The sequence below is a fragment of the Cydia fagiglandana genome, chromosome 4 (assembly GCF_963556715.1).
Source record: "Cydia fagiglandana chromosome 4, ilCydFagi1.1, whole genome shotgun sequence".
Classification (NCBI taxonomy): domain Eukaryota; kingdom Metazoa; phylum Arthropoda; class Insecta; order Lepidoptera; family Tortricidae; genus Cydia; species Cydia fagiglandana.
In genome coordinates this window covers 8,416,786-8,437,779 of record NC_085935.1, presented here as the reverse complement: position 1 = coordinate 8,437,779, position 20,994 = coordinate 8,416,786, and the positions used below count along the sequence as shown (strand labels likewise).

Below are 20,994 nucleotides of genomic sequence, written 5' to 3'. Positions count from 1 at the left end.
TCTTCTCTTTCCGCACAGACCCTACGTATGACCTTCATAGCGATTTTAATTTTTTAGTACCTATATGATCTCGAGTATATTTCAGTGCCAAGCGCCCCATTTCCAATACAAAATGAACCCACGCAGCGGGTTTTTGGCAATAAATGTGTTTAAATCTTATTTAAATTTTCAGATTTAGAACCACCAGCAAAAGTTTTTGAAGAAAGTTTTATATTTCCTGTTACCAAGTTGACATGAAAAACGATTACCTAGGTACCAAACACAATAATTTGAACAACGGAAAATAAAATAATACTTACTTAGTAAAGAAAAATAAATAAACCCACAGAACATTTGTATGTTTTATTTTATATAAGATGATAATGCTTAATAAAATACGTAGCAATTCTTGTGTAAATATTATAATAGGTCTTGCGGTATGTCTTATTCTTACTATGTGTTATGTGCACCCAGCAACAAAAACAGCAACATGTCTATGTACCGCTCCTTGTATTGAGCCTTAATTCTTAATACATATGTAACTTCTACATGCATACATGATGCAATCCGGGTTTTCATGGAAATGTTGTTTTCAATCAGCTTCTTGCCTAAAACCAAAAACTGCTCTTAAGCAATGTGATTTTCGCAAATGTAGCAGTAGAAATAGGAAAATATGATGTCAAGTATAACTCATTACCTTTGTACTAAATCAGCCTTTTATCGAACTATTAATTGATTTATCCCTTAAAGTTTTGCTTGAAGTTCACATACTGTTATAAATTTATACATATTACGTTGAAAATTGCATTGATATTCGTGAAAAATCTGCGTATTTGTTGTGTTTACAAGTTGACAGAAATGTCACGTTGGAAACGCACGTATTTTTCCATACCATCTGTCACGTTTACTCGCGTAAAGTATTTACGCAGAATAATTCTGGCTCAGTTTTCATTATATAATTAGAAAGAGAGCGTTTTAGGTGTGAAGTTAGGCAAGTATGGAAAACTCGCGTAAAAACGTTTGTAACTCATGGTACAAATTGAAATTTTTAGTTCTTTACGTGACCGGTAGAGGCACTGTACAATTACTCCATACATTTTCCTTAACTTTCTCACTATCTTCACTTCTCACTGTCATTCACGGAACTCATAGTAGAGCTACTTTTATTTAAAGTGAAACAACCGTGAATGTTACAGTGGAGTCACTGGTGCAGAAGCTATCTCTTGTTTTTGTTTTATTATGTTTTTGCTACGAGGGTTGCACTGAAAATGTCGGGAATAGAGAATACTGTCGCATCTAGACAGTCAATCTTTATTTTAATGCATACTTAATCTCAAACTGACCACGCATATAAATTTTCTTTTGAAAGTAATCATTCTGTAATGCACACGGCTCATAATCCCAAAGTCCTTTTTGTATGGCGATTTTGGAGCCTTAGTGGTTTTGTATGAAATTCGTGGAGTAGCCAACGGAATTGAAGTTTTTTTTACATATATATATATATATAATATTTTTTTACTGTTGTCATATGAATATTTAGGAATGTCGAAATCTGCCGATATGCAACTTTTTTGGCAGTCTTTTTAATTAACAGCACAAATGCGATTTTAATTTTTGACGTCGCTTTGGAATGACATGCTTCTTTAAGATCATCTATGGGATAAAATGAAAGTGACTTTCATATTTAATTTTAACCGCAAACGAGCGTACGATGAACTCTAGTTCATAAAAAAATAACAGAAGCCCATTGTAACTTTTATTTGTTCGCTGAGGGCATATTGAAAACCGTTTAAAAATTTGATCGGAAAAATCACTTTGCCAAAAATTCAAATAATGTTCGACATACAATTTTCAAATTGCCAGTAATTCTTAAATACAAATGACAACCAAATGAAATATACCTTAAAAGTTTTATAAAGAGTTACATTTTTATAAATTATATGCCTCTTTCTATTATGTTATTTCTAAGTGTCCCATTCCCGAATATTTCAGTGCGACCCTCGTATATCCTACCTAAGTGGGAGTGTTGGAATTAGGTAGGATTTAACGTACGCTAACCTGCTTTACATTATTCTGGTTAGTTACCATGGTTGTTTTTATAAATATATATGTCAGTATGAAAATAAACGTACAACTGAAGTTACGTGTTTTTTATTTAACATAACCAAACTCAATAGTTAGTAAGTAATACATAAATTGTTATGAAATATTTATCACAAGTTTCAGGAATATACACATTTTTAAGGCATCTAAACACTATAGGTACAGAAACGAGACTAGCCTTTTTGAGTTTTACCCTGGGTTTACAGAAATGTAGGAACTAACAAAAGTAAACCGATCCTATCAAGTAATTATGCGGCGTTAATTTCCTAGGTTCTTTTATATTAAATATATACTCTCATAAACATGGTAGTAATACCTGGTTTATTACTTAGATACTATAATGCATTAAGCTCAGTGAAATCTATAATTACAAAAAACATATAAAATATATAATTGAATCACATAAAATAACTGACTGAATGGGATAAATTTAAATAGTCTCATTTCATGCTTAATCTATTACTAATGTACTCTGTACTCGTAATAATTATTTTAACTTATTTTTCATCTGTAGCATATAGATACGATTTAGAATTTTCGCTTAAAAGTTCATATCAATCATAGTCAGAATTGTAGTTCTACTAAAATAACCGCCGTAGTGGCTCAAGAAAATGTGGGAAATATATTCCCTCTGCCTTATAAAGGCTTAAGAACTTACTAAAAATTCTAGGTCCATAGTGGGAGGCGCGTGGGAAGAAAAAGGAAGTTAAAAGATAAATACATCATTATTAATTAGTGTAGCCTGTGCCCGAATGATTTACACGGTAACATTCCCGGCACCTTAGGTGATGCAAGCTGTTAACAATGTCTCGGTAATTCGTATTGTTTCGTCCTCAGGCGCGGTAATATCCGCGGGCTAGAACTTGTTAGACAATCGTTTCAACGGCAATGCATCAATCCCGTGTCACGTGGGTGCACCGAGCCCACGGATGAACCAAAGGCTTGGGCTACATTGAAATAAATTATATTACGAACAGAAAAAAGTTAGTTAGAGTCAATCAAATCAGACCCATGATAAAAATAAAATATTTTGGAATCAACAAATGCTCCAAAACGTGCCTTCGTATTTAACCACTTAACAGAAAAAAATACAATTTAACATGATTTATTTGCTATCGAAAATGAAATGAAAACCAATATGGGGGGTTTCTATTTCAGGTATTTTTCGTACTGTTCGCCATTGTGCAGATATTCAGTAGGTAAATATTTTTCTAAAATCACTAATTTTCGCTAAATAATAAGCATATAACTTACACTTGCAAAAAAAATACATCTTCGTCAATACATTTGGTTGGTAAATGTAAAACATTATCGTGAAGCATAACCAAATACTCGGACAACCTAAAATCTATTTTTTCTTTCCGTAGACTAAAATGACATTTCATACAATGGAATGTCATTTTATGTTTATAGTATGAAATGCCATTTTAGTCTACCGAAAAAAAAAATATTAATGTCCCTCTCCCTAAACTTATCATATCGGGATCCTATCTCATCGCATAATAATTGATTGTCATAATGTAATGTTACGCATAAATCTCTTTTCGCATATTTTATCTCCTGCTGAAACAGAAAGTATTTTCGAAAATATTTTGCATAGGTTGTGTAGAATAGGGTGGGTTAGGTTTGTGTTATAAATTATAATTTTTCAGAAATGTTAATATTTCCAGCACAATAACAATTATGCGAAATGAGTTTTATACCTAACATTACATTAGGACAATCAATTATTATGCGACCCAATATGGACCCCATTATATCGTATTGGCAATATATAGGTACGAAATTTCCAGTAGCTAGCCGTTACTTTGTCTATATGAGCAGAAGCACTGATTCAAATTGACTTGTCGTGCAACAAGCTGTCGTGTTGAGCCATTAAACTGTAAACGACTTTCACGTATTGTTTTCACTACCTACGAGGATTTCAACATGAGTAGGTACATAATAAATAGGAACAATGTAATACTGGTACTGTCTTGCAACATTCATTAAGAAATTAATTAACTTTTAAAGTAAGATAATACATGATATAGGTACCTACTTATTTAAGTATGATATATTTAAAATAAATTTGTATTTATAAGAACTGTTTCAAATAAGTGGAAGAAATTTTAAACATTAAATCGACGGAAAACATGCAGTTGCATTGCATTGTGGTTTGAGACTATTTTTTTCACTCTCGACTCTGTTATTTTTATTTCATACATAGGTAATTTGTGTAAGTACCTATATGAAAACAAAACCTAGATTTAATCAAGAAATCTTTAATAGTTACTGGTGTTGTGATTTCAAATACTTACTGAAGCTCTACATATAACTAACTTGCTGTCCTTGTAAAATTTTAGAGAGTAAAATATGTTATCGGCACGGGTAAAAAAAGCTAAAGTTCTATCTAGATAACGCCATTGGTAAACGTCCTATTCACAGATCAGATAATAGAAAATAACGTGTTCATTGATCACGCCAGAGTTTGAATTTAAAGAAATTGATGCTTTGCTTTCATAATACCAGGGTTCTATTACAAATTTCTAAATAACTATTACAAATAACGTATTCCGCTTAACGAATCTTGGAGTTTTCTCAGTAGGTAAATTACATGATTTAATTTAAAACTGTCTAACTCATTCGTAAGTCCCAAGTTTGAGAAAAGCCATATTAACGTCGAGAATTTATATTCCTAAACGGTCGGATTTACAAACGGACTGCCGGAGACAAGAATAATTTTAGCATTCTCGGATTTTCTCACGAACATAGAAAACTTTGTCGTTAACTTTTATTTTCATTTGCTAAAATGCGGTTTTCATCCACGTACGGAACGCGGACACCGCCGTGTGTAGAAAAATGTATCGCGACAAAATAAACCTTGAAACGTATAGTCAGCCAAGAAAGTGTTTTACCACTTTTCGACTCTATTATCTGATTGATAGAGTCGAAAAATGGTAAACCAATTTCTTGGCTGACTGTACCAGCGGTCGGACCTTTTCGGTGGCAAGAGACAAACAATTTTGGTAAAATAAATGAGAGTAATTCATTAGAGACTTAGGTTTCCTTAAAAATTTAACTATGTACCTACTTACATTATCATAGAAACGTATTTTTTTTTAAGAAGCTTTTATTAGGTCGACCTGTATGTAACTAACTATGTAATGGAATCTAAGGTAACTAATTTAACCATCTTCCAAGGATCGTAGCGTCATGAAAATTGGCAGCTGTATGTAGTTTTGATGACATTACAATAATATGGTACTGTCGAACTGATCTGATGATGGAGACAGGAGGTGGCCATGAACTTTCGACCTGTATGTAACTATGTTATGGAATCTAAGGTAGCTAATTTAACCATCTTCCAAGGATCGTAGCGTCATGAAAATTGGCAGCTGTATGTAGTTCTGGTGACAATACAATAATATGGTACTGTCGAACTGATCTGATGATGGAGACAGGAGGTGGCCATAGGAACTCTGTGATGAAACAACGCAAGCTAATTGTGTTAGGGGTTTTTAGAATTGTCGCGATGAGTATTAGTTGTCTGTCGTAAGAAAAGTACAGTCAGCGATAAAAGCTTGTACCAAAAATGAAATTTTTGCCAAAAACTTATTTATAATACAACGGAACGGAAGTAAACAATAAACATGGAACAAGCTTATGGCTTGTAAGTAATGTATGGAAAAAAATGTGTTATTTTTACTACTTATGTTAAATTTGATTGAATAGATAATAATTCACAACTATTCTAGCTTTAATAAATAATACGGTGCAAAAAGAGCATTTATGAGATATATTAAAAAATATATTTTTACGGCAAGTCGTTCATGTATGAGATACATTAAAAAGATATTTTATAAGCTATTTTGAGAGTATTACTTTTTCTAAGAAATCTTATTTATCATTTGAAACCTACTTCTTCTACCAAGTTCAGTATTTATTGACCGTTAGATATATTTACGATTGAATGTCATGTACAGTCACCTGCAATAATATGTTACACAACGAAGGCCTCAAAAATATCTGACACGATCTTATTTGTAGAGCCATTAAGAGCCTGTCACATATTTTTGCGGCCATTGAAGAGTAACATATTATTGCAGGTGACCGTACCTAATTTTGTGTTTAAGCCATTGATTTAGTAAGTTATAAAATCTATATTTTTCCATTATGCATTACCTAAGCATTACCTACTTACCTACCTAAGCATTTTACGGAGTAGTTGTAAGTAGATTTTTATCATTTTCCAGCTAGGCATAATCAGACTGATATCATCACCCTTCTCACTAGCTATCTAGCCAACGATCGCTACATTCACTACATAACACAAGATTTACCCCCTTATTCATAAACGCTTACTAAAGTTGACAAGCCGATAATAATCGTTTGTCCCTTTCCATCATACCAATACGTCGGAAAGGGACAAACGATTATTATCGGCTTGTCAACTTTAGTAAACGTTTATGAATAAGGGAGTTAGACTATAAATTATATTACTTAATCGTCATACATAGTTGGCAGTACAGAACTATGATAAATTAAGGCTATTTCACAGAAATTAGTTTAATTATCGTCAACATTAGACGTAATCAACACCACCTCTTCTGCTGCCCACAACTTCCGGCAAGAAGCTAGCTCCAAATTAAAACCATAGACGATAGATATAGTAGACTGATGTTTACCTCCATACAATATATGTTCATTTAATTTAAAAGATTGTTTAATACATGTGCATGACACCTTTCGGAGAACTTAATTCGGTCCCCATTATCAAGCCCTAACGGCGCAATTCGGGAAATAAATTAAGAGATGCACTAGATATGAAATAGTAAAGATATGTGACGTTCCACGGCAAAAGGTACCTTATGGCAGCTGGCGCTTACGCTATTATTAACGCCGCTCCAATATTCAGCCGGGGAAATGGTACCTTTTACTATGGAACGTCACATATATTTACTATTTCATATCTAGTGGATCTCTAATTCATTTCCCGAATCGCGCCGTAAGACTACTGAGACCCGTTCGCATATACAACTGGCCAGAGCGCGAAACATGTTGCACGATCCACATTAAGCAATTACATAAGTTGAACAAGTATCAAGTATAAGTGTAAGTATCATTAGTCATTACAGGAGTATCAAAATTCGATGAATGCATTTTTATTTACAAACTATCAGTCTTTACTATTAACTAGTCTCTACTGATATAGATAGAGCAGCATCGCTTCTGATAGGGATCGATCACATTTCACTTCGACCACAATGCCGTGGCTCGTTAACAAACAGTGCCGTTAGATGAATGCCCAATGCTCACTGATTGTGCAATAATCTCGATCTAAGAAGACGGATATTGTTACACCGCAGATCACTTCACCAAATCACCACTAGAAAGAGTATACAATCCGACTAGTAGCCATCACACAATGACACGCAGTATGAAAGTGCGACCGCAAAATTTATATTGCACCTAGAAATATGAGTGTAAATTATAAAAAAAAATATAAATCATATCCGTACAAAATAGTATGAGATGTAACTGACTAGCTAGGTTAAGTACCTAGCTAGTCAGTACTGAGTGCTTAGTGAGCCAGAGCTCGCAACGTAGGGCTAATTTTTAAAATAATTCTCAGGCGAGACTCGCACACTTCTCACTCACAACTTCGGGATGTCTTGGGTATGGCTATAACAACTGAACTACCAAGACTACCTGTATGCGGCGAATATTTCCAAAATATTTATTCTTAATAGGTATTTACGCCTTGGTAGAGCACCTTTTCCATAAGATAGCTACACTACTTAACGGCAATTGAATCAGCAGACGTATTTATTTATTTAGAAATTTAATTCAGGCAACAAGGCCCATATTACAAACACACACATATACACACACATATACGCACATATACACACATACGTATATGTGTGTATATATACATATACACACATATACTTATTGACACAGCATAGGTAAAAATGCGTATTTTTTCTGTTTTTTATTTATTTCAATAATTTATAATTGTAATTTCATTAGCAAACGGATCTGAAGATACTTATGTAGCTTGACCGCTGGTCCTATGGGCGTTATAATGCGGAGTGTATTTGAGAAACTCTATGTTTAACACACAACAATATTTGATCGTAAATCCACATTATCGTGTGGCTTAATGTTACTTTATAACGATATTTACGGTTTACGATCGGTAGCCATTACATTGTTGACCACCTCCTTGCGTTCGATAGACATGCACAGTTAATGGCAATCTGCCGTATTCAAACATCAAAATATTCACAAGAGACGACACGTACTAGATCCATTTTAGATACGTTATAGTTTAGATATCAACAAGTTCTCTTTTGCAGCGCAAATCCATTCTAGATACGTTATAGTTTAGATATCAACAAGTTCTCTTTTGCAGCGCAATTCGGGCAACCAATGTCACTTTTACGTTAGATAGAGTAAGATATCTATTAGGTGTGAATTGGATCTCTAAGTCATATCCTGTGGAATTAGGCTTAGCGGATAAGGCCAAGGTTGTTTAATTTACGTGGAATGTTTAGCAAAAGACGTGTATTTAGTTGAATAAAAGCGGAGATTTCACTTTTATTATGATGATCTAGGTACCTACCGCGCGTATTATGAATACGAAAATGCGGACGGAGGAGCAATTTATAATTCAATTTTGACGGTTTGACCTTACAAAAAAGGAATGGTAAAAATCTCGTTGCGTCTACAATAGAAAGGGAGGATTCTAATTTCTGCCTAGAATATGAAATGTTTTTAATTTAAACAATTTCTAAAATTGTATGTGTTGCTAGATGGGCTTGGAGCTTGGAAGTATTGTCTACTTATAAAATATCACTACCGGTCGCGACGCGGTACGGTAAACGGTACAGCAGCGGTAAATCTATTGAAAAAATTTGCAAACTACTAGTACATATGTACATCTAAATTTCGATAACAAATTCTAAACACCTGTAACCGTGTGACTAGGGAATGCAATACCGGGATACCAGGATCCCGAAATACCGGGATCCCGCATGCAATTTGCGGGATTAATCCCGCTCGTAAATTAAGCGGGATCCCGCGGGATTTGCGGGATCGAAGAGCGACGTGGTTCTTACGTGTTACTACAAGGAACACAGGCTCGGGCACGTGCCTACTGGCGAAAATTCTTCACGGAGCCTAAATGCATCTATGGAGGAAAGGAGTAATGACACGGAAGAGCATTTTACCCGAATTTGTCTATTTATTTCATCACACTTGCTCGTAAAAGGTGTTATTTTACGTAGGCGACGCGGTCCGTAAATCTTAAATTTGTACCCAGGGAATATTGTTATGTAGGTACGTCCGAAATTAGGCAGATTTTTTATTGTTTTCCCTCTTTTTTCCTCACAGGTGTGATGAAAAACATTGTGTGTGCCACGAGTGGTACAGGACTTACGAAATCGCGTTAATTAAGCCTTTACACACGTTCTTAAATTCTTGATTACTGTCATTATACCGTATTCTTTTAATACAAAATGTACTATTTCTAATTTTAGTTTACTTTTTGTTTTCAACCTTCAAATTTAGTACTAATTCGTAAAATTGTATACTAACTTGCGGGATCCCGCAAATACCGGGATCCCGCGGGACTTAAAATGGCAATCCCGCGGAATACCGGGATTGAGTTCCTCATGCGGGATTGCATTCCCTACGTGTGACTCATGTAACTAATTTCGGTGTTTACAATTGCCTACAACTTGTGCTATTTCTACTTTTGCCATTTGCCAATTTACAATAAATACACAACTGGAAACAGTAGCCACTAGCCACGTTGTTTAATTTCTGGTCTATGGCACGACTACACTGCCGCATGTATGTATCCGTCGTATTATGTGCATTTGAAAACTAGTTCGAACAAACACTTTACTGCCTAAGAATTAGGTGTATAATTGGATGGGTTTTTAAATGCACATTCGATGGATACTCTAAGCGTGTTACTACACGTGTAGATGCATCCACTTCGGGTGTATGCATAATTGGACAAACATTTGATAATTGAATCACGTCTCTGCTACTATGCGCGTATTTCGGAAACAGACAAGATTATCAAGCGTTACTAATCCATAAATAAATTACTATGTAAGTACTACCTACCAATCATCAAACAATCGAGTTACTTACTTGTTAAGAAATGGACTGTATATAAGTATGTACTACCAAACCTTTATTTTAAAAATAATATTTACCTGGCATTAAAACAAACAATGATTTATTTAGGGTTTCTGTTTTTTTATAACATATTAATGTGATCAAAATCAAAACCATAACCAAAAACCGTTAAAAATTTAACTAATTCCAAGTTTCCAGTTGAATTTAGAACCACCTACTTTTTATTAGTTTGGCACTTTTGAGATTATATTGCTGTCTGACTGTCTGTAGAGAAAAATACCTATATATGACTATTAGGTATATACATATATATAGTATTATAGCTACGAAGATCTTAGATATACAAATATGTAAGAATATCAAATTTTCCTACGTCGAAAGCATTTAACAATAAATCTCCAGTGTAGTGGAAAAAGCTGAAACGTGAAAAGTTTTCCATGAAATTGTAAAAAGACGACCAGCGCCCAGTGCAATGGATAGGTACTTAGTCTTGTGGAACAAATTCATTACCTATGTTTATATACCTACGTGGTTTCGCAAATTCTTCGTGCTTTTATAACACGCCTACGAAGATACGAACAAAGATACGAACTGAGGTGAAAAGGTTTTTATTTAAATATAATATATAAAATATTTTATTAGACAATGTTTGGCTAGGTACTTATTTAATACAGGTAGTTGGCTTCAGTATCTACGAACGATCTTATAACAGCGAATTAATAAGGTAACAAACAAGGTAAGACGCATTACAAGATTAATAAGCAAGAGTAGGTATATTGTTACTAAAAGCTTACCTAGTGTGTTTACTTTCTAAGCATATTTTGAACTTAGTTTAGTATTCAGTCAAGATCAGGATGTTATATTGACATATTTTTTGCATTATGCTGGAAAGAACCGAACGGCATTAGGTTGCCACTAACGGACCAGATAAAAAATAATCAAGCCACATTACCTAGGTATTTAAAGTTTTAAAATTGTTACAGGGTGGTCAAATTTGCCATATAATATTATAAACAAAAGTGTGCCCTAAACAGGGTCAAATTACTTCGAACAGCATAGAAAGTTAAGGAGGTCCCAAGACTATCACCAGACATGTTATTTGTGGCATTCAAACAATCACAAATCATTCACACGGGGTGTGTTTTTCCTTATAGTTATAGCAGAAAACAAGAAACTCAGCAAAAAGTCTTCAACTTTGTCTATGAAAGATACATCATCGTAGCCAGCCATTACTCACATCATAGGTGGTAGTTAAGTCTGTGATTGCGCAGCGTGATCGCATAGAACTTTACGTTATTATTAACGTAAATAAACATAATTCACTTATTGATATTATTGATTTATCGTAGCCCCGGGCCACTGTAGAGTGCACGGCCACTCACGATAAGGTGGCCAAAATAACTCCACGCTCGCGCGCATCTCGTACGTTCCTGAGATAAGGGAGCACCGTCTAATCGCCTTATTTTTATTCGATTAATTATATAATGGTGAGCTTGTAATAGACTACACTCTGGCAGCGATACTCCTAATCTAAGTGCAAAAGATCGGTAAATCATGAGCCACTCTCGGCTCAAAATACAAAACAGATTTGCCTAAATTAAAACGGTTCGCTAAAGTAATAAAGTGCTCGTAACAGCCGCATTTTAATTGGCGTTTAAGTAAAACAAAAAAGGGAAAATTTGTACGATACCCCTAACGGATCAAATTTGTAACGACCTGCCAGACTTGACCTGACTCGAAATTAAGCGCGCTTGTATAGACGTCCAACGTCCACGTAGACGTAGACGTTGTTGTCCAGGCAACAATGCAGATGGCCGAAGATCGAGAGGCCTGGAGAGCAGTGGTAGGAAGAATAACCCATAGGAGTCACGTCCCTCAGACATGAGGTCACGACCACGAAGAGAAGAAGTATAGACGTACCTACTTAGTTATTGCCATTTTTCGTGGTGCGCGACGTAACGCCCGTTGTTTTGCGTATAAGCATTGCATAATTTGCATATTCTATTTGTAAGGTCTTGTGGTGTTAATACTCTTATCTTCCTCTACCTGTAGAACGTTACCTAAACGGTAAATGTAGGATCATTTGGTAGGTAGGCGTTTCAGTTAACGCCGTATAAGGCATTTAACAAATATGTATTACCTAAACTAATAACATTCACGCCAAAACGCCTTGACACGGGTCAAATTTAATTGAAACGTTAAGAAACGCAACGTTAATCGTTTGTTCAGACTTAAATTAAAAAGGTTCGTATCTTATGGTAGTCGTAAGTTAGTCATTCCACACACCACCGTTTGATGAACGTCCAGTCACGATGGGAATGTGAATCAATCTTGCACGGAATAAAACGGTACTCTGTCCTTGGATAGATTTATTACTATACCTTAAGTAGGTAAGGTAAGTTTAAGTAGGTGAGGATTCCCACGAAATTATAAGTTACGCAACAATGGTACGTGCAAGATTTTTTCTTTGGTCTTTGAGGGCTGAGGCGTATATGCTAGTTATATATTACTCGAAAATTTGTATCAGTATCGGTGTATTAGTGTGTCAGACAAGCGTTCCAAACTACACGAATTCGTATCTTATCGTAATTAGTCCGTGACACTTCCATATTTCGTATAAAGTATTTTTTTAAAGTTTTCCAGTAGGCGTTTCTTCGAAAATGCAGCTACCTGTATAGTTTTTGTGGTTGGACTTCACATTGCTACATTAAAAACGCGAGTAGCAAATGTATGAACTCGCAATAAACACTAATCAATGTGTAAACATACCCCAATGTGAAGGCCCCACTTACCCCTATTATGCCACACTTATCCGTATTGACCATCTATAGCCTTGTCACTACTTGTCACGGGGAAACGGTACTTGATCAGTTGGTCAGTTATAAAGAAAAAATGTACTTAATTAACGTTTATTTAAAGCAAATCATTACCACACAGTGAACGAATTACAAGGCTCTGGGCGTGACAATTAATATGAAAGCGTATTTAAATCGTCTCTAAACGAAGTTTAATTGCCCGATGTGAAAGCCACACTTACCCCTATGCCACAATTGACCATCTTTAGCCTTGGAATTACTTGTCATCGGGAGAATTAACAGTTGATCAGATATAAAAGAAAAAATGTACTTAATTAACGTTTATTTAAAGCAAATCATTACCACTCAGTGAACAGATTAGAAGGCTCTGGGCGTGACAATTAATATGAAAGCGTATTTAAATCGTCTCTAAACGAAGTTTAATTGCCCGATGCTCGCTTATTATGGACAACGGGTAGTCTGCAATAATGGCCCTACATTCTAATGACGTGCTTTGATAGGATTTCGCACAGCAATGTTGTTTTTCTCGGTAATGAGGTCTCGGCATGGAAGTCTATTTGTGATTTTTTATCGCAAACGTAATAAATGTGTAAACAAAAGGACCAAATATTATGGATACGTTTTGCAAGATATTTCACATAAGCTGTGTCCATTTTCATTGCTTAAAATTTCATTGGGGGTAAAGAATAGTTGATACCCTAAGTAACTATAACTACTAGACACGGCACAATATAATGGCCAACAACACATAGCAGTCAACCTCCGAATCACAACAGATTTTTGGAACAAACAAGAGATATTATAATAGAGTCAATCTTTTTTTCAGGTGTTAAGGAGAAGTGAAAGGCTAGATGGTGCACCTAATGAACACGTACCAGTAGACCAGGCAACACATGCAGCTCCTCGTAAGTTACTGATTTAAAGGGTTGAATTAATGGAAAACTACACGGTATATTAGTGTTGGTACCTACTTCATCATCATAAAATCTTGTCTCGAAGCAGAGACAACATGTTGACGAAATATCTAAGTGTTTAAGAATGCAACTTGTATGAGAACTGCACGCCGACATTGCAGTTAGCGTGCAGTCGGCGCGCAGTTCCCATACAAGTTACAATTGGGTTTCAGTCCGTCTGTAGGTATCGGTCCTTACCAAAAACCAACATAAGTAGTTTATAATAACGATAAATCGCAACGATCAGACGACCACAATATAATCCGCAACGATTTGCCATAGACACGTGCGGTAAAACTGCGCAAACTGCACAATAATAGTAATACTAAATCGTTGCTGTTTGTATATAGCGGGCTTTAATAATAAAAACAATAGTCACCTAATAGCTAGGCCCCTACATAGGCACTTGTTCTCACTAACGTGTTTCTGTTTCCTAAGTTTGTGTCTCAACTAAAGACATTTTAGTGTTTCTTCTGAAATTTCCATTCGCTTCACGCCTACCCTAAAATGAATGACGCAAACGTTTCTAGCGTTCTAGTTCCAACGACGCAAAACAATTTAGAGCTATCGATAGGCCGTGCCAACTGAACTTGAAACAGCTTAGCAAATTGCTCGCTATCTGCTGACCTAACATATATGACACAAACCTCAAGCGAGCTCAAATTTTGAATGCACAAATCACGCGAGGTGTTTTCGGTTATTTTTCTATCCCCCCTTGGTAATATTTGGTGAAGTTTTTGGCTACCCGTCCCCCCCTCCTCCCACACAACCCCACGAGATTTTTTTGGAATTTTTTTCATTCGTCCTAATTTGAAGATAAATAGTATTGTATATAGAAAATCTTGTATATTTTTCTATTTTCGTTAAATACACTATTTTTAAGTACAGAGTTACAGAATAACTATTAGTACTATACAGAGTGAAGATTTATGGTTAACGAAACCGAGAAAAAGCCTCTATCCATGTGGTAATTTTTTTTTTAGTTTCGTTCACTGTAGAAAAATACACGTTAGGTTTCCTTAGTTTCCTACTCCCCTCCCCTAACGTGATCTATCGTGATTTTTTCGTGATCCCCTCTCCCCCTATCGAACCTCACGTGATATGTACACAAGCCCAAATGCAAACGCGATCTCTCTAACAATATCAGCAAAATATCAGCCGGACGTCCTTTGCTGAACGTGGGTTACGTTCCAAGGAGATCCTTGCGAGAGATCCTCCTTGTGGAGATCCACGACGCTTATGCGCTTCCCACATTTATTCCAATCTTACGCAGCGTTTTCTAGTACGAGGAAACTTTCTGCGTCAGCGCCCTTGGTCGCCATAGGTTCTAAGAGAATTTTACCCCACGATTGCCCCCCCACTTAAGAGGGTACACTACAAGCTATGTCTTGACTTGCAGGTCTCCTTATTCTCAAATAGATTTCGAAGGGAACGTCCGAGCATAGTTCTAATAATTGTCCTTTTGGTTATCCAACGAAATAATTAAATGTTGCTACTCAATTTACCCAGAGATCTTGCAAATTAACATTAATATTTATGTTTTTAGGCATACCTGGAAGATGTGGGCCTCACTCATGCGAAGAGGAGAAGGTCTGCGTGCCTGTCAAAGATAGTCCAGATCAACACTACTGCGTTAAAAGTAAGTTTTCACCTTACTTATTTTTATAGGTAGTAACCCTGCCTGCGAAGCCGATGGTCCTGGGTTTAAATCCCGGTAAGGGCATTTATGTGTGTGATAGGCACAGATGTTTGTTCCTGAGTCATGGATATTATATAAATATATATCGTTATCTGAGTACCCACAACACAAGCCTTCTTGAGCTTACCGAGGGACTTAGTCAATTTGTGTAAGAATGTCCCTATAATTTTTCCCAACTAGCAAAAAAGGAGAATGGTTTTTCTAAGTGTTATTCCTTTGACATAACCAACCAACGGCTTCATTTAGAAAGTAAGATGTTTTAGATTCATCGTGAGATTTTTACATTCAACTGGTGTTTTTTTTTTTCAGGCAAACAGGGTAAATGTGAGAGGCATTCTTGTGCTAATGAAGAAGCTTGTGTGCCTGTACCTAAAACCAATGGCACAACACTGCATTATTGCTTATGTGTTAATGGAGGTGAACCGCCTAGTAAAGACTTCAAATGTCCAAGGAACACAGGTACCTACGTGCAGACGTATTTATGTATGACCATACATCGGGGTTTTGGGTGCGGGTTTGATTTTCAACTTTTCGTCAACTACTCAAATGCTATCTACCTATACACTTTTCGGAGTTGAAATGGGGCCATCCGAGAATTCAAGTTCTCGATATAAGTTATATGCCTTTGATTGCAGTGTTTAACTGCTTTATCATTAAGTAAGAAACTTTAAAAGGGAAATGACAACAGTAAACGAGTATTCTAATTATAATTTACAGTGCCAGTAGTTCTGAAGCCAGTCCTGAACGTCCAGCCTCCAAGCAGCACTCGGAACAACTCAGACGGCGCGAGGTTCACCCTCTCGCCTACGGGAGAGGTGAGTCGATCATCTATCTTTATTACGTTTCCTCTAGTTGTTACTACTGCTAAAACAATAAATATGTCTATAAGTTGCGTTTTAGCAGATGAAGAGTGAAAGTTAGTTTACAAGTGGGTAAATTGCTTAATTTACCGACCTACAGTATACTGTTGACGATCGTAAAATTGACGCGTATGTGACGATCTTGGTATCTCGTCTAAACTACTATATATTAGGTAGATACTTACTTATTAATAATATTACCAAGAGTGCTGACAAAATTTTTATTTCTATATTTATGAAGTTAATTTTAGTTCAATGACGAACTTCCTCACAACCTACACCTACTTAATAGACACCATATTATTTGATCCGAAACTACTACGTCAGCTGCTTTATATTTTATTAATATTAGTATTCATAGACTAGTAATTAATCACGGACTTTGTGATATAAATAAGTCTTATTTGCCTACCAAATCTGATAAATCAAACAAAGGTAGATAGTATTGATTTTGTGTGTGCGCTGGAACCGCTATGGGTGCTTTTATTTCAGAAGAGTTTGTTTTTCCATCACAACTGATAAATATTCATAGATAGGTCGGGCGATAATGTTTTCACGTAATCCGAATTGGGAGTGATGTCAAAGCGATCAATTACGGATAGTGTAGGCGTCAAATTAGTCCAGTACAAGTGCATTAATTGTCTTAGAGTTAATAATGACTGTAATGTAGTTTCATATTAGCGTGGGTAACTTACTCTGGGACATTATTGAAATAGTGGTCTAATAATGACACGAGTTTAAAATTGCCCATAAGAAATCAGTACGTACCTAAACCCACGGAAAATCATTGATTTAGATTTAGACTTCGTCAGTCTCGCTTGGTAAATTTCTTTCTGCATACAAAAACTGTTCCAAGTCCAACCACGTGTAGTGGAGAGTTCCGCGCTAAGTAAGGCCCTCGTATGGCCCAATGTGCATTATAACACTCTGTTTCAATCTAATTTAAACCTTTCAGAAACTATATAAGGTAGCATTTCTTTTGTTTCATTGTTTTCTAAAACAAACGATAGTCACCCTAATCTCCTAAACAACAAGGTTCAAATTTAAAATAGGGAATTTTTGTATGGTGGGCCTTACGAAGTTACAGCAAAAATTTAAATAGAAACAATATACAAGCAAACAAGAGTATTTTTGCAGCGGAAATGTTAGGTACAAAATCCGAAAAGTTGCCGAAATTGCAAGTTTTGATTCCAAACAGCGAGACAATAAAACTAAATATGATGCTGTAATAAAAATACATTTTACACAAAACCTATTTTTTTCTACAGGTACCCAACTCATTGATCAGTGACGTACTGCCGGATTCTGTGGGAACAGCGGGTACCGAAACAGGGGTGTACAGTGGAACCGTTAGCAACAATTCAGCTCTGCTAGCTGCCAGCGCTATCGTGGGGGCTCTCATGCTAGTCATAGTGTTCGCTCTGGTGGTCATATGCTACCTCAGAAGACGGATATGTGTTGTAGCAGGAAAAGGCCAACCGGTAAGAAACGTTTGATAAGAAACGCCCTTCAAAGATTGCATGTTTATTTGTTTGCATTTCCTGGATAATTTGCTTGAGCTTATTTCCTGTTGTACAGCTACATAAACTACGATTTGTTCCGTTATTGTAGCGTGTGCGACCAGGAGAACCTCTGCTTGCTGAACGGTATATAACGAACCCGCAGTACGGAGTGTGCGGCGCAGGCGCAGCGGCGGCCCCGGCGCCGGCGACGCCCGCGGCGCTCCCGGCTGTCACCACCGACGTAACGGATGACCAAGTTCCGCTTTTGGACAGGAACGCTTTAACCTTCCTCGAAGAAGTCGGCGAAGGATGCTTCGGAAAAGTTCATAAAGGTAAGGTTATAGACATCGGCTCTAAAACAATTTAAATTAGAATATTCCCTTATGATCAACATTATTTTCTCTTTTGAAACGATTCACTGGTGTTATAACAACAAAGAGATAACATTCTATTTATACCTTCACAGGGTTGCTGCGTCTGGAAAATGACGAACAGGTGGTCGCAATTAAGGTTCTCAAAAAGAGCGCTGGTCGTAGCGCGGAAGAGGACTTTGTGAGAGAAGTTTCTATTATGTCTGCATTCCGACATTCGAATATTTTAAGCCTAATTGGAGTGGTACACAGAGGTATGTAGTTGAATATATAATATGGCTCCCAAATTTAATATTACTACTTAAGAAATATTTGAAAGGAGATCAAAACATCAGACATTTGAACTGTAAATATTTCGTTTACAGAAGACACCGACGCAAGCCCTTGGATGGTGTTCGAGTACATGGAATGGGGAGACTTGGCCGGCGTGCTGCGCGGCTGCCGCGGCGGCGGGCGCGCCGGCCCCACGCTGGACGACGCCGCTCTGCTGCACGTGGCGTTACAAGTAGCTCGCGGCATGGAGTACCTGGCTTCCCGCCGTTTCGTACATCGTGATCTCGCCGCCAGAAACTGCCTCGTTGGAGCTAATCTCACTGTCAAAATCGCCGATTTCGGAATGTCACGCGACGTATACACCTGTGACTACTATAAAATGGGTGGCGAGCGGCCCATGCCAGTGCGATGGATGTCCCCCGAGAGCATAGTCTATGCCAGGTTTACCCACGAGTCAGACGTGTGGTCCTACGGCGTAGTCCTCTGGGAGATATACAGCCGCGGCAAACAACCGTTCTACGGACATACTAATTTCGATGCCTCAAAACTTATTCTCCAAGGTATTGTTCTAGTGCCACCGGAGAATTGTCCACGTTTCGCGTGCGAACTGATGCGCGGATGCTGGAGGACGGATCCGCGGGATAGGATAGGATTCGAAGAGATCTGTAGAAAATTGGAGATAGCTGCGTCGGCAGGTGGAGCAACACAGATACGGCTGCCGCGACCGCCACCGCCTCCGCAGGACTCTGCCGGATACTTGATCCCCGCGCCGCAGCCGCCAGTGGACTACTTGGCTACGATTCCCGACCCCGAGTCGAGCGAGGAGGAGGACGAGGACGACGAGTACACGTGACGAGGCGCGGCGGCCGCCGCGAGCCCGGCGGAACCCCGCCCCTCGGCGCCCGCGTCACAGTACGTGCCGCGCACCTCGCCGCCCGCCGTATCCGCTCTCACCTTCTCATTTCTGCCCCAAGCCAGCGTCGCTCATTTCGAATGTTAAAACGGAATAGAGTGAGACAATTGACGTCTAGGAGACTCGATGGAATAATACTCAATTATAAGTACCTATAGTGTGATATTTCCATAATAATTTGTAGCCAAATTGTTCATAATAATTAAGTATAAAACAAACGGTGTTAAATAAGGTTCCGTATTTTTGGGAATATGTATCGGGAATCGCGAGGTATATGTGATCTAATGAGGACTTGCCGTGGTGAGACTAAGAGACATTAGTACATTACACATTGACGAATTACCCGAAAAACTCGAAATTTCGGAAATAATTGTATCGATTGAGGCTAAGACTTTAAATTATATGAATAGAATTCTTAAGTGTTGTGCCATATCTACATAACTGACCAATAACATATACAATCTACATTCTGCACATTTTTAAGTAACCATAATTACGGCTAGAGATATTCTTATTTGTCAAATATATAGAAAAAAAAAACTGTTTAAAAAAGTCACTCGTAGATTTTATATGTAATTGGCGAGTACAGTCATTATTTAAAAATAATGATGATAAAAATGCTGTAGTATACCTATACGTAACTGCATAGTTATATGAAAAATATACAGGGCGTCCCACGGCGATGCCACATGGAGGGAAAGTACCTTAAATATCATAGATAGCATATTTTGCTGAAAGAAGACTTCATTTTAATTTAAAAAACAATTTAAACTGCATTCATAGATTTTTAAATAATTACATGGTTGAACCGGGAATCGAACCCGCTACACGGAAAAAAAAACACCCTGTAGCTTTTTCATACCGATCGAAAGGCTTCATCATAAGGATTATTTTTTGCTAAATAACATAGTGTCGGTAATAAAAAGAAACCCATGAATTTTAACATTTTTAATTCAAATTAACCAATTTAATTTATCAAATGCTCAAAATGATTGTCATTCTGTTGAATACAAAGCCGCTCTCTTTTGATTATTTCGCTAAATTTCACATCAAATGTTAAAATTCATGGTCTTCCTTTAGTTTCAGACACTATGTTATTTAGCAAAAAATAATCCTTATGATGAAGCCTTTCGATCGGGATGAAAAAGCTACAGGATGTTTTTTTTTTCGTGTAGCGGGTTCGATTCCCGGTTCAACCATGTCATTATTTAAAAATCTATGAATGCAGTTTAAATTGTTTTTTAAATTAAAATGAAGTCTTCTTTCAGTAAAATGCTCCATCTACAATATTCAGGGTACTTTCCCTCCATGTGGCATAGCTGTGGGACGCCCTGTATAAATGGCAGTACATAGTCATTTTAAATCCCAACATATGAATTAAAATGG

The 20,994-nt window shown here is 36.9% G+C and overlaps 1 protein-coding gene across 2 annotated transcripts in view; it reads left to right on the top strand.

Annotated features, from left to right (window-relative positions):
• The window catches only part of LOC134663597 (NT-3 growth factor receptor-like), a 64,255-nt gene extending 43,530 nt beyond the window's left edge, over positions 1-20,725 (top strand). The window contains exons 2-9 of one of the 2 annotated variants that reach the window (XM_063520011.1): positions 13,864-13,942; positions 15,537-15,629; positions 15,999-16,148; positions 16,407-16,504; positions 17,818-18,030; positions 18,215-18,383; positions 18,518-18,676; positions 18,788-20,725. In XM_063520011.1, coding sequence (XP_063376081.1) covers positions 13,864-13,942; positions 15,537-15,629; positions 15,999-16,148; positions 16,407-16,504; positions 17,818-18,030; positions 18,215-18,383; positions 18,518-18,676; positions 18,788-19,548 — 1,722 coding nt within the window. In that variant the 3' untranslated portion in view covers positions 19,549-20,725. Of the gene's footprint in view, positions 1-13,863; positions 13,943-15,536; positions 15,630-15,998; positions 16,149-16,406; positions 16,505-17,817; positions 18,031-18,160; positions 18,384-18,517; positions 18,677-18,787 lie in introns of both variants that reach the window. The other variant, XM_063520010.1, reaches the window with a different exon arrangement.
• The last annotated feature ends 269 nt before the right edge of the window (positions 20,726-20,994 follow it).